This window comes from Stylophora pistillata, chromosome 12, assembly GCF_964205215.1.
Source record: "Stylophora pistillata chromosome 12, jaStyPist1.2, whole genome shotgun sequence".
In the NCBI taxonomy this organism is placed as follows: Eukaryota; Metazoa; Cnidaria; class Anthozoa; order Scleractinia; family Pocilloporidae; genus Stylophora; species Stylophora pistillata.
In genome coordinates this window covers 17,473,059-17,494,731 of record NC_142530.1, presented here as the reverse complement: position 1 = coordinate 17,494,731, position 21,673 = coordinate 17,473,059, and the positions used below count along the sequence as shown (strand labels likewise).

The window sequence follows — 21,673 nt, the reverse complement described above, 5'->3', positions numbered from 1 at the left end:
TCGTTTGTACTCGCTGGGTGTCACGTTCGCACACTTAATGTGACTTAGCCCCTTACAACAATCACAGAGTACAGCCCGATGATTTCTTGCCAGCGTTCTTGAACACACATCACACTGGGCTTTTCCGAGGGCCCGGGGTTCAGAGACACATCCCCGCTTATTGCCACACGAGTTAGCTGAAATGTGGAGGTCGAATTTGGATACCGCTTGATCCTCCCCACGAGATACCTCACTCCATGTGACTCAAACCGACCAACAGTACGAAGACGGATAACCGAGTTTAATTCCGCTCGAAAATTCGTACTACATATCTGTTGTATCATTGGAGCTTTTCCAAACCTTTCCGCCATAATTTGTGATAAATATCAAGTTTTTTGCATGAAAAATACGGCATTTAAGGCCAAACTTGTCGGAGTACGAAAAATGGCCGCCATCTTGTCCTGTTGTCAGCGGTTGCCAGGTCAAACTCGCCTTGATAAGACGCTTGCATTTGAGGCTATGATTTAAGTAATGTAAATTGTGATCAGATCCTCTAACGGGAACGAAGAAGCCACTGCAATTTGCCTCACTCCCAGCAAGTGGCTTCGTGGCTCAGCTGCTAATAGCTCGTTTGGTTTCGCATCTCCTCAAGGGTTCTACTCTTTTAAGCTTCTTTTATGTTGTGACTTAAATTGCAGCTACTCTGCGAGGATCATTTCTTCACTTTCAGATAAAATGTTTATAGATATTTAGCATAATTGCTAAGTTGATCTTAGAAACTTGCGCGCTCTGATTGGTCGAGGATTGCATCACATCTCGCTACAATCACCTCACGCGAGGTGATTATAGCAGGAGCACTATATTTCGATATTTCCGAGAACGTGATGAACGCGATAGAAGAAAATTCAACCTCTGAAAGCTCAAAAAATGCCACCGCGTTTGGTGGAACACTTTTCAAAGAAAAGGCATGAAGTGCTTGGTGATTAAATTAAATAAACCTGTTTAAACTGCTAGTTCATCTTGATAGGGGTAATCAACAGAATTTGAAATATAACTTTTTTACAGAACTTACAATAAAATTGGAAAGCACTTGAGGAATTGAGTTCAAACAATTATTCGCCTTATGCTTAGTAAAAATTGTTGAATAATCCCCACAAATTCGTCTCGGGGATATTTCACCAATTTTCACTTCGCCTTCAGTGAATAATTGTCAAATATTTTTTCCGCTCTCTTTATCTAATGATGAGTTTGTTTCTTTTCAAAAACTGGTTTCATGAACGAACAAAAGACGTTAACTTTAAACTCGAATATCTGCAAAAGAAATCGGATGAGATGGAAAAAGAAAAAGAGGAACAGAAGTTACAGCTTGATGCGAAGGAACAAGAAGTAGCCGACCTTAAATACCAGTTAGATGTACTTTCGGAAGAACTTGAGCAAAGTGACGAAGAGAATGAGGAGTTCAGGAAATCTTTAGAGAGTGAAGGGTCCGGAAGTAAGTATCCTGTGTTTTTAAGGTTCGCATCATTTTAAGGCTAAAATTTTTTTGAGGCTTCCTTTTTGCAGCGACTTAAAAAATTCAGCTTCCCCGTTAGGATCATTTCTTGACTTTAAAATACAATATTTATATGTATTTAACATAATTGCTCAGGCAATTTGCGCGCTCTGATTGGTCGAGGATTTCGTTATATCTCGCTATATTCACCTCACGCGAGGTGATTATGGGAATAGCACTAATTTTCAACATGGCTGCCTTGCGTTTTGTCAATTATCCGGAGAGAGTAATAAACGCGATAGAAGAAAGTTAAATCAACCTGTCTAAACTGCTAGTTCATCTTGATAAGGGTAATCAACAGAATTGTAACTAAAAATACCCAAAGCTTTCTTTAATTACAGAACTAACAACAAAATTCGAAAGCACCAGGCAATTATACTAAAACAGTTATTCGCCTCAGGCTCAATGAACAGTACTGAATAATCCCCTTGACTTCTTCTCAGGGATGATTTAACAATATTTACTCCGCCTTTAGTGAATGATTGTTAAATATTTTTACGTTCTCTTTGCCTAATAATGAGTTTGTTTCTTTACAACGACTGATTTCATGAACAAACAAAAGACGTTAACTTTAAACTCGAATATCCACAAAAGATATCAGATGAGATGGAGAGAGAAAAACACGAACAGACGTTACAGCTTGAAGTGGAGGAACAAGAACTAGTTGACCTTAAATACCAGTTAGATGTACTTTCGGAAGAACTTGAGGAACGTAACAAAGAGAATGAGGAGTTGAGGAAATCTTTTTGCAGCGACTTAAAAAGTTTAGCTTCCCCGTCAGGATCATTTCTTCACTTTAAGATACAATATTTATATGTATTTAGCATAGTTGCTTAGGTGATTTATATGAATTTGATTAGTAGAGGAAGAACTTGAGCAACGTGACGAAGAGAATGAGGAGTTGAGGAAATCTTTAGAGAGTGAAGGGTCCGGAAGTAAGTATCCTGTGTTTTTAAGGTTCGCATCATTTTAAGGCTTAAATTTTTTTGAGGCTTCCTTTTTGCAGCGACTTAAAAAATTCAGCTTCCCCGTTAGGATCATTTCTTGACTTTAAAATACAATATTTATATGTATTTAACATAATTGCTCAGGCAATTTGCGCGCTCTGATTGGTCGAGGATTTCGTTATATTTCGCTATATTTACCTCACGTGAGGTAATTACAGGAAAAACGCCAAATTTCAAAATGGCTACCTCGCGTCATGTCAATTATCCCGAGAGAGTGATAAACGCGATAGAAGAAAAATAATCAACCTGTTTAAACTGCTAGTTTATCTTGATAAGAGTAATCAACAGAATAGGCCTTTTGCGGTTAGAGATTAGGTGCTTAGATACATAGCAACGCCATACTGGAGAGCAAGCACTCCAGTGATCTCAGAAGAAATAGAGATCCCAGAGGTCTGCATTCAAACAAAGAATACAGGGAATAACAAGTTAAAGGGTATCCCAATTCGAGAATCTTGTAAAGTTTAATCAACAGCTTCCTTGGAGTGTGTCAGCAACCAAGTCATATCAAAACTGTTGCTAATTTTGTCGCTTTTATCCCTCACGGCGGAGCAACATGAACAACATGGGGTCTAATCAAGGTATGTGAATAGAAATAAAGGCTTGTGAAATCAACTGAGAGGCTTCTTATTTTCATCAAAAACAAGATATTAACTTATTATTGAATAAAGTTTATTTTTTGAGCGAAAAAGGAATACATAACGCTGCCGTAATACGACATTTGTACTCAAACTTCAAAGTCTTTCTGTACTGGATGAATCCGCGAATGATCCAGTTAAGGCTCCAGAACAAACACAGCTATTATCTGCATCGAAAGGAAAAAGGAAATCTAGTTACCACTGCTGTGTCCCCTGGTGCAATGGAGACTCGCGATATCATGAAGGACTTGTCTTCCATCGCATTCCAAGCGGAAAAGAAAGCGAAGAAACTCGTAAACGATGGGTAATCAAAATTCGCAGAGACGAAGGGCACGATTTCAAACCCCTAGCTCTCTCTTACTACAATCTCAATGTATGTATATATTGAGTTGGGATAACTCCTTATGGAGCAGTTTCCTTTGTTTCTAGTTTGTATACTGGTGCTATGTTTGACAAGGAAATCACTAGGTGTAGGGGTATATTGGATTTGCTCGAGGGAGGAGATTCAGTCATGGCAGACAAAGGTTTTTTGATGTTGGAGATTTGCTATTAGAAAAAGGAGTACAGCTCAATATCACACCTTTCCTACAGAGCCAAGCTCAGTTTTCATCAAAGGATGTACAGCAAACTAAAACAATAGCAAGTATTCGTATTCATGTGGAAAGGGTAACTAGGAGAATCAAAAAGTATAATTTTTTTATTCTGATGTGCCACTAAATGCATTAGGTTCAATCAATCAGATAGACACAATGGCATTTCTTCTCACAAATTTTCAAGGCCCTTTGATTGCTAATCCAAATGGGAGTCAGCAGTAACCAGGCCAAGTTAAGAAGAATTTTATTTTGTATATTAGATCCTGTAGAAATAATTCCTAGCTTTACTCTTGTTACTCTGTCATAAGTTTCATTAAAGTCAAGTTAGTTTTCAAAGTTAAACAATGAACAGAAATAAATGTTCTTTTGGTAGTTTTTTGTTTTTGGGTCCCATCAACAAAGCAAAGACTCAGATAATAACCTCAAATACATACTTTAATATTCTCCCTTACTAAGTGCTTTACACATGTTCATGTCTTGGTAAAATGGGTATTATATATATCTTATTAACCAAGCGCGAGGGCCGTACTAGGAGAATATCGGCCAGAGGTCTTGACAGTACGGACCGAGCGCAGCGAGGTCCGTACAAAAAAGACCGAGGGCCGATGTTCTTCCAGTACGGTCCCGAGCAAGCTTGGTTAATAAGAGATTTATTATACGACTGAAGTTTAAAGGGAGCACAAATGCGGTATCATTCGGGACCATTCGGGACAGTGCCCGGTCCAATACTGAGAGAATATTGACCGGCAATAGAGGATTTTGATTGGTTGATTTTAGTCATTGGTCCTCTGACTGCCCGAGTCGTGTAATAAATGTAGGATCAGGCTAAAACAGCTCATCAGATTGATTTAGATAGTGTTGAAAATTAAAACTGTCCACCTTGTTTTTGGCTTCTTGAAAAAAAATTATATCAAAAGGAATCCTCACACAAACAAAAAGATCATCACTTGTATAGGAAAAAAAATGCACCATTCAAGACCAGTCAGGGGTAATTGGCACTGGACTTGATGATAATCAATGTCAGTTTTCTTCAAAGTATACTCATTTGTGATGGCATCCTGGGTCAGATAACTGACATTAGCAAAGTCAGTCACCCTCTCCTTTACAACATTTATTTCTAATAAACCCAACGGATTGTAGCCATTATGAACTGCTTGTAGATCATACACCCTGCTATCTGGGCTGCACCCAAGCCAGGGGCATTTAGGGTGGATAATTAATACAGATGGAAACAAATTTACAAAGCCACGCTTGGCTTTGTTGGCATAGGCCATTGCAGCCTTTGGCTCGAATTCGATGCCTCGTCTCGTTGGTGCAGTTACAACACGACAAGACAGATTAAGCTGCTTAATAAGGTTTTCGAAGTCTTGCAACAAGACCAAACTTACTGGCAGTAATTCTCTTCCTATGTAGCATGTGCCAAAGATCATTAAAGCTTTGTGTTACTGTTTTCTCTTGGATGTCAAGAGATGCCTCTTTCGTCAGACTTAGAACATATAAGGAAGCTTGCTGTTTTTCTGTTCTTGGAAGGTTACTTGCTATCAGTGGTTCGGTTTCAAAGTTATACAAATTTTCTTTTGTCATGGTATAGTAAACATCTGATGGAGAGTAAAGAGTGCTCTTGATAAATTTGTTATAATTAGCACCTACTTTCGGTTTCTTAACTAAGATGCCTTGAATCTCTTTTGGCTCGAGTTTTCTCTCTCTTGGTATACTCCATCTTTGTGGCATACCGGTGCATGTCAAAGCATCAGGAATTGACCAGAGACCAAGCTGTTTGCAATGAGCCATGTAGTAAAGAAGTCCAACCACTTATTGACAGTATCCTTCTACACCAGCTACACACGAACATCTCCCAGACATTGAACAATCAACAAGATTGTTCCTAGCTTCTAGATTGTGTGGCGGCTCACTCTTCTTCATTGAGCGGTAGCATCGGGCACTTATTACAGCAGCATCCAACTCATAAGAAACTAAAATATGAACAGCAAAATTATAAGATCAAGCGAACTCGAGCCAATTAAGCGAAATCACCAACATAGACATATTTTACCTTTTATGTCGTGTAAATATCCAGGCTCAGCAAAGAACTCATTAGCTTTGGCACCCAGACTTATCCTTTGCATACCTCTCCACAAATGCAAAAGTTAAATCAGGCAGGAAACTTATGTCTTGTGAGGAGTTTTCAGCTGATGTGGAAGAGGAAGAAAGACACCGAAGTTTGAGCACAAATGTCGGATTACAGCTGCATTATGTATTCGTTTTTCGCACAAAAAATAAAATTTACTCAATAGTAAGTTGTTATCTTGTTTCCGATGAAAATACAAAGCCTCTTAGTTGATTTTACAAGTCTTTTTTCTTCTCACATACCTTGGTTAGACGCCATGTTGTTTATCCTGCGCCGCAGACGTGAGAAATGAAAACGAAAAAATTTGCACCAGTTTTGGTGTGATTTTGCTGCTGATACACTCCGAGGACGCTGTTGATTACTTCTTACTGGATTTCCCGAATTGGGATACCTTTTGACCTGTTATCCGCTGTATTCTTTGTTTAAATGCAGACCTCTGTGACCTACATACTGTCTGAGATCACTGGAGTGCTTGCTCTCCAGTATGGCGTTGCTATGCGGTATCTAAGCACGTCATCTCTAGCTGCAAAAGACCCATTGTAGCTAAACATGCGCAAAGCTCTCTCTATTGACAGAACCAACAACAGAATCCGAAAGCACCTCGCAATTATAATAAAACAATTTTTCGCCTCAGGCTAGGTAAACAGTATTGAATAATCCTCTTGACTTCTCGGGGATTATTCAGCAATGTCATTCCACCTTTAATGAATGATTGTTATTTATTTTTACGTTCTCTTTGCCTAGTAATGAGTTTCTTTCTTTTCAACGACTGCTTTCATGAACAAACAAAAGAGGTTAACTTTAAACTCGAATATCTAGAAAAGAAACCAGATGAGATGGAGAAAGAAAACGAGGAACAGAAGTTACAGCTTGATGCTAAGGAACAAGAAGTAGCCGACCTTAAATACCACTTAGATCTACTTTCGGAAGAACTTGAGCAACGTGACGAAGAGATTAAGGAGTTGAGGAAATCTTTAGAGAGTGAAGGGTCCGGAAGTAAGTATCCTGTGTTTTTAAGGTTCGCATCATTTTAAGGCTTAAATTTTTTTGAGGCTTCCTTTTTGCAGCGACTTAAAAAATTCAGCTTCCCCGTTAGGATCATTTCTTGACTTTAAAATACAATATTTATATGTATTTAGCATAATTGCTTAGGTGATTATATAAATTTGCGCGCTCTGATTGGCCCAGGATTGCGTTATATCTCGTTATATTCACCTCACGCGAGGTGAGTATAGGAAAAACACTAAATTTCAAAATGGCTGCCTCGCGTCTTATCAATTATCCCGAGAGACTGATAAATGCGATAGAAGAAAATTAAATCAACCTTCTAAACTGCTAGTTCATCTTGATAAGGGTAATCAACAGAATTGTAACTAAACATGCGCAAAGCTTTCTTTATTTACGGAACTAACTACAGAATTCGAAAGCACCAGGAAATTATACTAAAACAGTTATTCGCCTCAGGCTCAATGAACAGTACTGAATAATCCTCTTGACTTCTCCTCGGGAATGATTTAACAATATTCACTCCGCCTTTAGTGAATGATTGTTAAATATCTTTACGTTCTCTTTGCCTAATTATGAGTTTATTTCTTTTCAACGACTGATTTCATGAACTAACAAAAGACGTTAACTTTAAACTCGAATATCTACAAAAGATATCAGATGAGATGGAGAAAGAAAAAGAGGAACAGAAGTTACAGCTTGATGCGAAGGAACAAGAATTAGTTGACCTTAAATACCAGTTTGATATACTTTCGGAAGAACTTGAGGAACTTAGCGAAGAGAATGAGGAGTTGAGGAAATCTTTAGGGAGTGAAGGGTCCGGAAGTAAATATCATGTGTTTTTAACGTTCGCATCCTTGGGGCTTGAGTTGAGGCTTCCTTTACGAAGTGACTTAAAATTTGGCTAACCCGTTAGGATTATTTCTTCACTTTATGATATAATATTTGTATATATTTAGCATAATTGCTTAGGTGATTATATGAATTTGCACGCTCTTATTTACAGAACTAACAACAGAATTCGAAAGCACCTGGAAATTATACTAAAACAGTTATTCGCCTCAGACTCAGTGAACAGTGTTGAGTAATCACCTCGACTTCGTCTCGGGGATTATTCAACAATATTCATTCCGCCTTTAGTGAATGATTGTTAAACATTTTTATGTTCTGTTTACTTTATGATGAGTTTGTTTCTTTTTTACGACTGGTTTCAAGTACCAGTAAAAGACGTTAACCTTAAACTCAAAAATCTAGAAAAGAAATCAGATGAGATGGAAAAAGAAATAGAGGAACAGAAATTACAGCTTGATGCGAAGGAAAAAGAACTGGCCGAGCCACAAGAACTGTTTGAGAAACAAGAACCGGAAAATGAAAGAGTTTTGAAAGAACTTGAAAAACTCCAAAAAGAGAATGATGACCAGTTAAGGGAGGATTTTGATGACGAAAATAAGAAGCTAAAGCGTAAGTATCCTGTTCTTGGTAAGTGCACGTCCTTTAGGGGAGACAGGTCTGGGCGAACACTGTTTCTACGTCTAAATTTAATCTAAGTTATCTAGGGGACCCCTTACTGTTATACTGTTTTTAGTAAGCGAACGTCATACGTTATGATTGACTAATGATAAGTTTGTTTGCTTGTAACATAACAATAACAATAACATTTATTATTTGTATTGCGCCTTTTCTATAAAATATTCAAAAGCGCAAAGATTAGAATAAATCGTTTCAAGGTAAAACTAAATTCCTCAACTCTAGAGAAATCAGATGAGATGGAAAACGAAAAAGAGGAACAGCGGTCAAAGCTTGATGCGAAGGAGCAAGAACTAGCCGAGCTCCAAAAACTGTTAAAGAAACAAGAACTGGAAAATGAAAGCGTTTTGCAAGAACTTGAAAAACTCCAAAAAGAGAAAGACGAGTTGATAAAGGATTTTGATGACGAAAATAAGAGGCTAAAGCGTAAGTATCCTGTTCTTGGTAAGTGCACGCCATTTTATTCCAAGATTTAGAGTAATGTCTAACTTATCCGTATAATATCAATAGATTATCCCACAAATGAGTTATGGTCGAGAGTTACACTTGCGGTGACTGAAGCAAAATTCAAACGAGGCGTCGCGTTGGGCTTATGGTTTCCAAGGTGTTATGAAATATTTTACGGGTCGCTAATCACGAGAACCAACGCGACGATTAACGAAGATTTATTGACGAATACCAGTGTATTAAAACGACCAAGTAGCTTAAACAACCGAGTGGCTAAAAAACGAGTCAGTAAACGACCGTTAACTGAAATAACAATGCAACGAAACTGTATTAGTCGAGGCAAAAACTAAAGTCGCCTTAAGTTGCCTTAAGTCGCCTTAAGTCGCCTTAAGTCGCCTTAAGTCGCCTCAAGTCGCCTTAAGTTGCCTTAAGTCGCCTTAAGTTGCTTTAAGTCGCCTTAAGTTGCTTTAAGTCGCCTTAAGTTGCCTTAAGTCGCCTAAAGTCGCATTGTTTTTTCTGCCAATTTCGTTTAAGTCGCCTTAAGTCGCCCTAAATCGCCCAAAGTCTCCCAAAGTTACTGCGACTTAGGGCCCCAGAGTAGGCCTACCAATGGCTTCTTAGCTCAGTTGGAAGTAGCGCCCAACTAGGGAGGCACTGGGTCTCATCTCGTTGAGGCTTGAATGTTTTCAAGCTTCTTGATGCAATTACTTAATTTTCAGCTAGTCTGCCACAATTGTTTCTTCACTTGAAGATATCTGATTTTTCCTCCGTTCTGATTAATTAATGATGATTTCGTTTGTTTTTAAAGAACAAATCGAAGAAGTTAACTCTAAGCTCGGAGATCTACAAGAGAAATCAGATGAGATGAGAAACGAAGGGGAACAGAGGTCACAAATTGGTGCGAAGGAACGAGAACTGGCCGAGTTCAAAGACCAGTTAGAGAAAAAAGAATCGGAAAATGAAAGAATTTTGAAGGATTTTAAAAATCTCCAAAAAGATAATGAACAGTTGACGAAGGGTTTTGATGACAAAAATTACAGGCTAAAACGTAAGTATCCTGTTTTTGGTAAGCATACGTCCATTCAGGGTCTATAGATGTAAGCAAACATTGTGTCTACTTCTAAATTTAATCAACGTTATAAAGGGAACCCCTTCATAAACACTTTATTCCAATATTTAGTTATGTTTTTTACACTATGTAATTGTCACCTTCGCACGTGCACCTCTCTCACAGCGCGCACAACCCTGCAATTAGCATAAAGCACGGGCACCCGAATTTGTATAAATTATAATTTAGTTCTCATTAACCGAGCGGGAGGCCTGTATGGGAGAATCTTGACTAGGGTCGCTAGTGCAGACCGAACGCAGTGAGGTCTGTACCAGCGACCGAGGTCAAGATTTTCCCATACAGACCGACCTAGCTCGGTTAATAAGATGTTTATTATATGGCTGTGTCTTGTATGCCAAATTTTTATATTCTTTGTACCATTTTTTCTAGACCGGTCTAGATGCCTGTCTAGATGGGAAAATCTAGACCTCTTTCAATATTGATTTCAGCCAATCAAATTCGTGAAGTCGATAGTTCCCAGTCCTTGTGAGACACAGCCATATGATAAGAGGTCGTAATAAATAAGGATTGTCAGTTTAACGATGAAAATGAGCGAGTAACATATTTAACTTTTCCTAACAATATCAGTAGATTATCCGACAAACAAGTCATGGCCGAGTTTTCAGTACATTTGGTGACAATTTTTGAATGGGTAGATTTTTCTTAAGAGTTTTAAAAGGCAGAGCGCAGCAAAGTTATGACAAAGATTTTGATGAAGGGGATAAGACTGAATTATATGGTTTTTGGTTATGCTTCCTCTCTTCCTAAATACGCTAAGTAGCCCCAAGGAAAGTTAGGCGTGGAGGTCTGTACATCTGGCATTTGACGATTTCGACTCAGAGTTGAAAGATCAGCCGGAACTTGACAGTTATCAGAAGTTAGGATTCTCCCGTTCTTTGGGCACATGTAGCAGTATAACATAGGACCGCGAATTCGCGCGGATGGTCCAAGGTTCGAATTCTAGTGTGGGACTAAGATTTCTTTCTTTGTTCCAAGCTCGTGATGAATGTAAAAGATGTTTCTTCAGATTCTTTGTCCTTTGACCCTTCCAGTTCAGGGGTAAAAGTCTTAGAATGACTGTTTAATTTTTAATTTCCGTGATTGATCTGCCAATGCTCTTGAGAGTCCACTAGAGAAATTTTTCTTTCGCTTACTTTTTTTTCTACTGCAGGTGTTTTTCATTACGAAAAGGATTTTGACAAAAATGGAGTTATCTTCGCGATGGGCTCGAGCTTCCGAACAACTAGCTGGGTAAACCCTAGCAGCAAAAGTGATCTATCGACAAGAGTAACTGCCACAAGATCCTCTGACAAATTAGGCTCGGCTAGTGATCTGCTTAATTATTTTTATAAGACGGGGAAGGAAAGCGGCACCAAAGATGACAATAGATCATGGTGGTGTGTTGCCTTGAGTGAGAAATACTCATTGTATCTCACACATTATACTCTAAGACACGGGCTCAACGACGGCAACTCCTTCCTCCGTAATTGGAAGCTCGAAGGGTCGTTAGACGGGTCTAACTGGGAAGTGCTGAAGAACCACGAGAACGATACAAAGCTTTCCAGACCCTTGAAACATGCACAGTTCACCGCTACCTGGTCAATTGACAGAGAAGTGGGAGCTTTTCGGTATTTCAGGATTGTTCAGACGGGCGAGAACTCTACAGGTAAATATGGCATCAACCTTTCTGGTATTGAACTGTACGGGGCTCTAATTGAACGATCTGGCAAGCGAGAAGTCTATCAGTAATTCAACAACTTCGAAGAACTAAGGGATTATGAAAACTTTCTATTAGCTTAAGTTTTCAATAATACTTTATTCCACAAGGTCAAGGTCAAGTCGTACATAGAATGGACATTTTCCTAAGAGTAATAGTTATGTAAGGATAATTAAAACGATGATGAGAATAGTGACAAAGATAATGATTAAAATCTTATAACAAGTCTAATGATTAGAAAAACAGAATTTAAGGTATGCATTAAGGAGATTGCAATAGGAAAAAAAATAAAACGAGTCATTATAACCGTCTTAAAACCAAGGATTTTTTTATAAGATCAGGCAAAAAGGTTCCACAACATTGGGATTGCAATGGAGAAAGCATGCCTGTAGGTCAGTCGTGTTAAAGGGATTAGGAACAGTAACTCGGTTTTTGCTCAACTATTGTAAAATCTTTGTGGGAGTACGCTGACCGAGTTAAAAAAACAATTGGAGTTGTAGGTAAACGTAAAACCATGTAAAGATCTAAAGTTGTTCTGAGAAGTAATCTAATATGTGGTGTGAATTGTATAGTTCCGGTCCTTTTTTGAAAGTATGCAGGAGTTAATTTAGACTGAATGGTACGAAGCTTGAGCTGTATTCAGGTTCCTGACGCCAAAAAGGTCATAAAGAGATGTAGGGAAGCCACATTAGTCAACTATGATAAGATTTTACAAAGACTCTGTTATTCAGGGGCTGTGTCAGACATGATCTCATATTTTTATGAAAATATATAAGTTTTTAGGGAAACAGTTAAGCGAGATTAAAAGCAAACACGCGAACAGTCCAAACAACATTCAATCAGTACAACCCGTTTCGACCCAAGGAAGTCCTCCACATAGATATGACTGAAACGTAAATGCGGAATTTTCAAACTCTCGGGCAAGGATGAATGGGGGGGGGGGGGGGGTGTGGGGGTGCGAGTGGCGGGGGGGAAGAGAGCAAGATTTACCCTGCTTTTAAAAATAATCATCGATACGAAAATGATCGACTGATGTAAGCAGACATGATGCAAAAGATAGCTTTTTCATTTACTTTATTCTAACGACAGAGGAAAATTACATTGATGCACTTAATGACTACGGTCGTTATTAAGGTTTTAAATGTGACTGCTGAGGTCCTACGGGAGAACTGAATATGGTGTTTGAACTCACTTGTATAGTATAGTCAGGGATAAACAAGGAAGAGAAAGGCAATTGAGGTAGTAAAAGGCGGTAAAATCTATAACGCAGCTTTTTAGTCAGTCTGATGCACATTTCAAAAAATAGTACATAAAAGTAGTCCTATATTTGCACACATTTTTTGCGCCCCGTTGACGCCTCTAAGTAGATCGTTCCCGCAAAGTCGTACCCTAGAATAAACACTGACATTTGACAACTTCTAAATCAATGGGCCAATACAGACATCTGCAACGAGAGCAACAGGTCTGCAATACTTTATTGGTGAAAAGTATTAGTTACGTCACTGTAAACAACCACTTAAACGGTGGCCATTTTACCATTTCAACTTTGTTGATATATTCAAATTATTTCGTTACCCCCACTGACGCAGCCCCAAACAGTTTCTTTAGAAACTATCAGCCTTTATTCGAATGATATAATATATTCCTAATATACATGTTATAAATAATTAAAGCAAATGATCTTCCTTGCTCTAATTAAATTAAGCTCTAGTGTTTCGCTGACTAAGGCAGCTGTTCACCAGAGGAAAAAAATCAACAAACAATTGTGTTATTGAAAAAACTTCGCTGGAAATAGAAGATTTTCGCAGACTAACATTGAATAGAACCCACTGAAGTATAACCGACTGAGCATTTGAGGTAAGGTAGCTAACACTTTTCAGATTTGGTTTGAAGAAAATTATTTTTCAGTTTGTGGTTGAAAGTTTCCCTGCGAGGGAAATTAAATCAACCTGTTTACACCTGACAATGCCATACAATATACAAAGAGCATTGTGTCGGTGACTGTTTGAACGATATTGGCTGATCATAGACAAAGAAAATGAATGATACATTTGGCATCCATAACGTATGATTTTAAAGAAGTGCAAAGTACTGTTACGTTGGTCGTATGTCGCAGGAAATGGAACAGAGTAAACTTTGCAAACGATCCGTAAAAATTCTAACTTAGTATCTCAGCAAGGTTTCGTAAGCGAAACCTTTTGTAATCATTACGGTGGCCAATTTACCATTTCAACTTTGTTGATATATCCAAATTACTTCGTTACTCCCACCGACGCAGCCCCAAACAGTTTCTTTCGAAACTATCAGCCTTTATCCTTTTGTAAGCGAAGCTCACTTGTCGAGAATGCCGAGAACCATCGATTAGCGATAATCATCACCCCTACGTAAAATCATCCTCTTGATTTTCACAGAACTAATCATGGTCTTACAACATGTCATCAACCTAAGCTCTCTAACAAAAGTGACATTTACTAAACTAAAGGTCACGGAATCCTAAACGTCTGAAGTTCTACTATGAATTTTGATAAAATTCTGCCGTTACACAACTTTCTTAGAATTTACTATGACTGAATTAGCCGGAAAGGTGTCAAAACAATATCCAGTCAGGCGGCTAATTCAAATCTTGTTCATTTTTGCATATTTTATTTGCTTCCTGGCCGATATTAATAAACGGAATTTTATAAATTCCATTTTTGGAATGATTCCGAATGTTATCTGGCACGATAGTCGAGGGATAACATCTGCTTTAAATAATATTTATACTAACAACATTTGTTTGTGTCAACAAGATAAATTCTACATAAAGTTATGCAATATTTACAAAAGAGATTTGACACCATCTGAGTCACTGGACTCCGAAACAAAAATATCAGGGCCCTTGATGGGTGTACGGTTAGTTTACTAATCGAGCTAACGCATAGGAACAGAGACACTCAACCACGCTTTAAGACTCTTTTCGGTTCTTGAGAGGGGCATTGGAATTTTTGTGCTTTTTAATCAAATCAGAGCAAACGAGGGGAGTAGTAAACATTCCACCTGAAGTCATTACTTTGTGGTGAAATATCTTTGAAACGTTAATTCCATTCAATAAGTGTTACCCTTTACAATTCTGAAAACAAGTTATCCCTCATTCGTCTCTGTTGCTTTCTGTTCCGCAAAACTGACTCATCACAATTTCCTTTAATAATAATAATAATAATAATAATAATAATAATAATAATAATAACACCTTTATTTAGACACGATTATGTTTAAAGCTGAACAGCTTGTGGGGTCGTGTGCAAATTTTAATAAATTCTAAATTAAATAAATTCAAATGGTAATGGTTTTTGAGGAGAGGGGAAAACAGGAGTACCCGGGGAAAAACCTCTCGGAGCAGAGTAGAGAACCAACAAACTCAATCCACTTATGACGCCGTGTCCGGGAATCAAACCCGGGACACATTGGCGGAAGGCGAGCGCTCTAATCTAAATATTTTACTTGTTAAGATATAAAAGAAAACAGAAAGTCAATGTTATGTACATGTATCATTGAGAATCAGACGCTGTCTTCCTCACTCCTACTTGAAGGACAGATTACGATATATTCTTTCCTTTGGCAACAGATGGACTTTGTCAAGGAGACAGTTCACGAGACTGCTAAACTGAACTGAATAATCTTCTCGGGTTCAGTAACTTGATGAAATATAAATTTCTTCCCAGTAACTTACAAAATAGTGTACGGAGTCCCGTGAAAAGAATATAGAACTGAAAGGATTAAAACAACTGGCGAGTTAATGGCGAGTAAAAACACTTGAGGGGAGGAAGCCAGATTATCTTTTTACGTGTATACTGCAGTGTATTGCCTGATCAAATTGCGTGACAAGTTGGGAGCAACTTTTAACAATGTGATAAACTCCTAAATCAGCCTGCAATATAGTTAATTTATTAGCAGTCAAAACAACAGGTCAATACAGTTTTCTAGTTTTTAATTGAGAAGTCATAGCAAAGGAGCTCCCGCGCGATTCTCGAAGTTTGGATGCCCTCACGCGAGATGAGTGGAATAACATTCACAGCACATGGGAAACAGTATGGCATAGTACTCGTTATAGGAATTTGCAGTCGATAATCAACAAGGGCCTTCTGCCCGCTAGGTCTAATGGTATAAGACCAGCAGAGGGGCACTACAAACTTGGTGAAAAGTATTTTGACATCCAAGACTGGGCAAGAGCGATCTTTCTTTCACCAAGTATACTTTACACATCTCACGCCTGCTATTCTGAATGAGTCTTTTCTGAATCCCAACTGTGATGCGTCCTTATCAAGGCTTACTGTAAACCTGGTAGTTATAGCTCACATGATCCAACCGTGTTCCGGTACGAGCCAATGGATGGTGAGCCAGACACGCCAGAGTATCGCATTCCAATCACTGACGCTGACAAAAATATCATCCTGCGAGTTGAGTCTACAAGCAGCGTTGTAGTCCAATCGCTGATATTTGTGCGCCTCAGCTTTCTTGAAAATCACAACCTTAACTTTGAACAAGCGATGGAACTCTTGCGGTGATTTTACACACCTACTGTAATCGTCAACTAGGGGTTGCTTGAATGCCACTATCTTTTTCCTTTAGAGCCTGCTTGACTCCAGAAAAAAAATGTAGCAAGTCAATTCCAAGGATAGTAAATCCTTATTTTTTTTTTATATATATGACGCCCTTTTGATCTCCAGATAGGTTAGAGTCAGGTTGATAGTTAACCTGTGTGAAACAGAGTTCTTTTATACCATGATTTACGAGGACATTTAATCATCGAATTTGAAGGAGGTTGCTTATCCCTGTGGTACACATGTCTTGACATTAACATAAGGTATGAGCTGTGCGAACAACGAGATCTTCTTATCTTCAATATATTATAGCATCGAGATAGACAGGAACTGTCTATATATCTGAACTATTCAGAGATTGCTCGATTGGCTACTGTAGGGGGCAAAGATTGTTAAGATTGATAGTTATTGTCTTTGAAGAGCCCCCTAGGGGAAAGTCAATAAAGGATGTATGTATGTATGTCTGTAGGTATGCATTGTTACATTTACTGTATAGGAGAAGTTTACATAGCTTGTTACAATTATTGCAGTTTACTATTAAATCTGTTTAACTCTGAAAGCGTAATCAAAGAACTTCTTTACATAGCGACGGTTGGTTCGAGTCTGCGTTGCTGAATAACATCAGACAGTTTGGTTCAAGATGAGCTGCGACTCTGAACGGATAACAGGAGCACTAAATTTCAAAATGACTGCCTTGCGTCTTGAAAATGATACCGAGAAAGTGATAAGTGCGATACAAGGAAATTCAATTTTTAAGAGCTCAAAACATGCTACTGAGTTTGGTGGAACACTTTTCAAAAAGGAAGACAATGTTTTTGCTGATTAAATGAAAAAACCCCTTTAAACTGCTTGTTCATCTTGCTACAAGTAACCAACAGGATGGTAACAAAACATGAGAAATGCGCATGCTTTCTCTATTTACAGAAGTTACAACATAATTCGGAAGCATCGGAGCAATTAAACTAGAACAATTATTCGCCTTAGGCTAAGTGAACTGCGTTGAATAATCCCCTCGACTTCGTCCTGGGAATTAATCGACAAAATTCACTTCGCCTTCAGTTAATAATTGTTGAATATTTTTTCTGTTCTGTTTACCTAATGATGAGTGCTAGTTTGTTTCATTTTTATGATTGGTTTCAAAAACAAGTAAAGGACATTGATTTCAAACTCGAATGTCTGCAAAAGAAATTAGACGAGAAGGAGAAAGAAAAAGAGGAAAGGAAGTCAAAGCTTGATGCGAAGGAACAAGAACCAGCCGAGCTCAAAGACCGGTTAGCAAAACAAGAATCGGCAAATAAAAGAGTTTGAAAGAACTTGAAAAACTCCAAGAAGAAAATGATAATGAGTTGAGAAGAGATTTTGATGACGAAAAGAAGAGGCTAAAACGCAAGTATCCTGTTTTTGATAAGCGCAGGTCCATTTAGGAGCTACTTATAAAAAAGAACACTGTATGTATGTCTAAATTTAATCTTAGTTACTTAGGGAATTTGTTCATTTTAACCCTTTTATTCCAAGATTTAGGTATATTTAACTTTTCGTTATAGTGTCAAAATATTATCCTAGACAAGTGATGATCGAGTTTTTAACACTTTTATAGGCACTTTTTGAATGGATAGCTTTTTTTTAAGAGTTTCAAAACGCAGCACGCAGCAAAGTTATGACAAAGATTTTGATAACATGGATAAGAGCTATATGGTATTTTGGAGGACTCTTCTTCCTTACAAAAATGCCCTAGGGAGCCGCCAAGAAAGTAGGGCGTGGAGGTCTGTACATCCGGTATTTGATGATCTCGAGGAGCAGGATGATCTAAACCTGACGATTGTCTGAAGTTAGTATTCTACTGTTCTTTGAAGTGCATGTCGCAGTAGAACAAGGACCGCGAAATCGCGCGGATGGTGTGAGGTTTGAATTCCAGTCATGGGTGTGGGACTAAGATTAGTTTCTTTGTTCCAAGCTCGTGATAAAATGAAAATATGTTTCTTTGGGTTCTTTTGTAATTGAACCCTTTTTTCAAGGATATAAATCTTAAAATGGTTGTTTAGTCTCCGCATATCTGCTGTATGTGAACAGGAGGTGATGTATCGACCTACCGCTTAATTGATCTGTTTATGCTTTTGAGAAGTTATGGTAAAAGTAAAATGCTTACACATCACTGACACAAGCTGATAATTGAGAAGCTTATCTTACTTTTCGGGGTCCACCAGAGAAACTTTTCATTCGCTTAGTTTTTTTCTTACTGCCGGGGTTTTTCACTACGCAAAGGATTTCGACAAAAAATGGAGCTATCTATGCGATGAGTTCGAGCTTCGGAACTACTCTTTGGATAAATCCCAGCAAGAGTGATCTCATGAAAAGAGTAACTGCTACAAGATCTTCTGACAGATTATGCTCGGCGAGTGATCTACTTGATAATTCTTACAGGTTGGGGATGGAAAGCGGCACCACGAATGAGAATGGATCGTGGTAGTGTGCTGCCTTGAGTGAGAAATACTCATTGTATCTCACACATTATACTCTGAGACACGGGCAGAATGACGGCGACTCATTCCTCTGTAATTGGAAGCTCGAAGGGTCGTTAGACGGGTCTAACTGGAAAGCGTTGAAGAAACACGATAACGAAAAAGGGTAAAAATCGTCAAAGGGTAAAAAGAGAAAAAAAAAAAACGATTTACAGTTGTGTTATCGAAAAAAATTTGTTCGAAAGACAAAAGTATCACAGATTCCAACATTTGAAGTAAAACCCACTAAAGTATAACTGACTGCACAGTTTTGGAAAGAAGTTAATTAGCAGTGCTCAATTTGCTTTTAAAACGATTCCTTTCGGTTTGTGACTGAAGGAATCAAGACGATATAGGACGTCAACCAGTCCCTCCTAAACTCGGATGGTTGTTGCTTTTTTCGCTGATAAGTTTGTTTAACTGATTGATTTAAAAGCCTACGGTTATAATTTCATTTTGGCCTTTTGAATAGCTACAGTTTTCGATTTGTTTTAAGTACATCTCCTAGTATTTGACCAAAAGTGTTATTTGTTGTTGCTAATTTACGACAATACATTCTGGACAGTTGAATTCAACCCGTTTACACCTAGCAACGCTCTACGCCAGATATACAATAAGTTTTGTCTGGGAGATTGTTTGGACGATATTAGCTGATTGACAAAGAAAATGAATGATACATTTGGCATCCATAACGTACGGTTTTCAACAAGTGCAAAGTAGTTTATATAAAGGAAAATGTTATGGAGTAAACCTAGCGAAAGATCCGTAAAAAATTGAACTTTGTATCTCAGCAAAGCTCATTTATCAAGAATGCGAAGAACCATTAGCGACTATCATCACTCCTGCGTAAAATCACTCTCCTGATTTTCAAAGAACTAATCATAGGTTTACGACATGTCATTAACTTAAGCTTCCCCACAAAAGTGACATTCACTATACTAAGGGTTACTGAATCGAAAACGTGTGTTGTTCTAACATAAATTTTAAACGCAATGGCTGAGTTAGTTGGAAACGTATCGAAACAATATTCGATCGAGCAGCTACTTCAAATTTTGTTCATTTAAGCATATTCTCTTTGCTCCCCGGCCGATAGAAATAAACGGAATTCTAAAAAGTTCCCCCAAAAATGTACAAAAGAAATCAGATAAGACTGAGAAAGAAAAAAGGAATTAAAATTGTGATCAGATCCTCGTCGGGAAAAAACCCACTCTAATATGCATATGCCTTGCTCCTAACACGTGTCTTTGGAGTTCAGTAGGTAGTAACGCCCCGTTAAGCTAGTAGCTGGAAGGCTTAGATTCGCATCTGGTTAAGGCCGCTTGAAGACATGGGCTGACAAGCAGCGAATCAATAATCCGTTACTGAAATCTCTTAGGTTCCTTAGACGAGACCAACTGGACACGGTTAAAGTAACACGTTAAAGATTGCAAGCTCAAGGGGGAACATCCCTCTTTTGCTACCTGTTCGATCGATGGAGAAGTGGGGGCTTTGCGCTATTTCATAGTTGTCCAGACGGACAAGAATTCTGCAGTTAGATATGGCCTTTACCTTTATGGTATTGAACTTTACGGGGTGCTTATTAAACGGTTTGACAGTCTATAAGTTTGCCAGAGAGTCAACTACGTTGAGAAATCAAGGGATTGAACTAGCTCACCGAACTTCCTTTGGTATTTAAAAAGGGTCGAGTCACACATGAAAAAGGCAATTTCCTAGTGACAATAGCAGAATTTAAGCACATTCTGTATTTACACGGAGTGAATTCTTAGCTACATGATGCGAAAAGATTTAAGCAAAAATGTAGTTTCATCAGGGAAGTAAGCTCGTTGTCATCTAGTCACATATTCACGTGAAAACGTACAAATGGTTGAAAATGTTCGCTGCGGTTTTACTGTATCCGCGACCTAACAACCAGAGCAACTTCGAGCATCTTGATGAGAACAATAAAACATAAAAATTTGTTTCGTTTTAGGGTTCGTCCACTCACCTCAATAGGTAAACTTTTATCTGTTATTTTACCTGAGGGTTACGCGTTGTGCCATGGAAAATATTCTCATGCCATGAGATCACTATTCCGATCACTTTACACCATTATAAGGCGACTAAATAAGTGAGTGCGCCCTAAACTTCTAACCCGGTTAGAGGGATTTGGCTGTGAGGGATATCAATCATTTATGTGTTATAGTGGAAGTGAAAAGGACGGTCAGGCAACTGAAAACTTAAAAGAACTGTAAGCGAGAGAAAATAGGAAACTGATATGAAAATGTGAAAAATCCAGTGAGAAGATATACTGCCTGTAAGGATTCGTGCATTAAGTGGCATTTAGAAGATTCAGAAACAGTTGGCGGAGTAATCTTTTCACGTTTCACGGAAAAATTAGTAATTAAATGCTTGATCGAATTTAAACTCTCAAGGCAAGTTGCGAGCAACTTTTTGTCTTGTAACCATTCCTACATCAGTCGGACAAAAAAGACAGTTTTAGCCTTAGCAACGAGTTGATAATACAAACAAACGTTTGATTGTTTGGTAAAAAGGGCATCATTCGTCATTGTAATAAAACACTTTGAGAAGTAATTTTGTAAACTATTCCTGATTATCTTTTATGAGAAATTATGGCTAATCACTAGTTTGTCTTGTTTTCAGATGAAATTAAGTTCTAGTATTTCTCCAAATTACTGAAGGCCCCCATCAAATATATAAGCTTAATTCAAAGTTATGCTGCTTTAAAAAGATGCCTTATTGAAACCAGAAAAAAGCGTCACAGATTCCAGCTCTGTGAGCACAGCTAACTGCGCATTCAAGATAAAGAAGTTAACGCTGACTGTCTGAAATTCCGTTGAGGACAGATCTTTTTCAAGTTGTAGCTGAAGGTATCAGTGTGAAGTAGGTTGTCATCGATA

General features: G+C 38.2%; 1 protein-coding gene across 3 annotated transcripts in view; it reads left to right on the top strand.

Moving 5' to 3' along the window:
- Positions 1-12,015, top strand: part of LOC111326242 (uncharacterized) — a 44,158-nt gene extending 32,143 nt beyond the window's left edge. Inside the window, exons 8-15 of one of the 3 annotated variants that reach the window (XM_088741214.1) lie at positions 1,268-1,471; positions 2,392-2,466; positions 6,714-6,890; positions 7,521-7,724; positions 8,154-8,360; positions 8,652-8,870; positions 9,682-9,921; positions 11,153-12,015. In XM_088741214.1, coding sequence (XP_088597340.1) covers positions 1,268-1,471; positions 2,392-2,466; positions 6,714-6,890; positions 7,521-7,724; positions 8,154-8,360; positions 8,652-8,870; positions 9,682-9,921; positions 11,153-11,730 — 1,904 coding nt within the window. In that variant the 3' untranslated portion in view covers positions 11,731-12,015. Of the gene's footprint in view, positions 1-1,267; positions 1,472-2,391; positions 2,467-6,713; positions 6,891-7,520; positions 7,725-8,114; positions 8,361-8,651; positions 8,871-9,681; positions 9,922-11,152 lie in introns of all 3 variants that reach the window. The other 2 variants (XM_088741216.1, XM_088741215.1) reach the window with 2 other exon arrangements.
- The last annotated feature ends 9,658 nt before the right edge of the window (positions 12,016-21,673 follow it).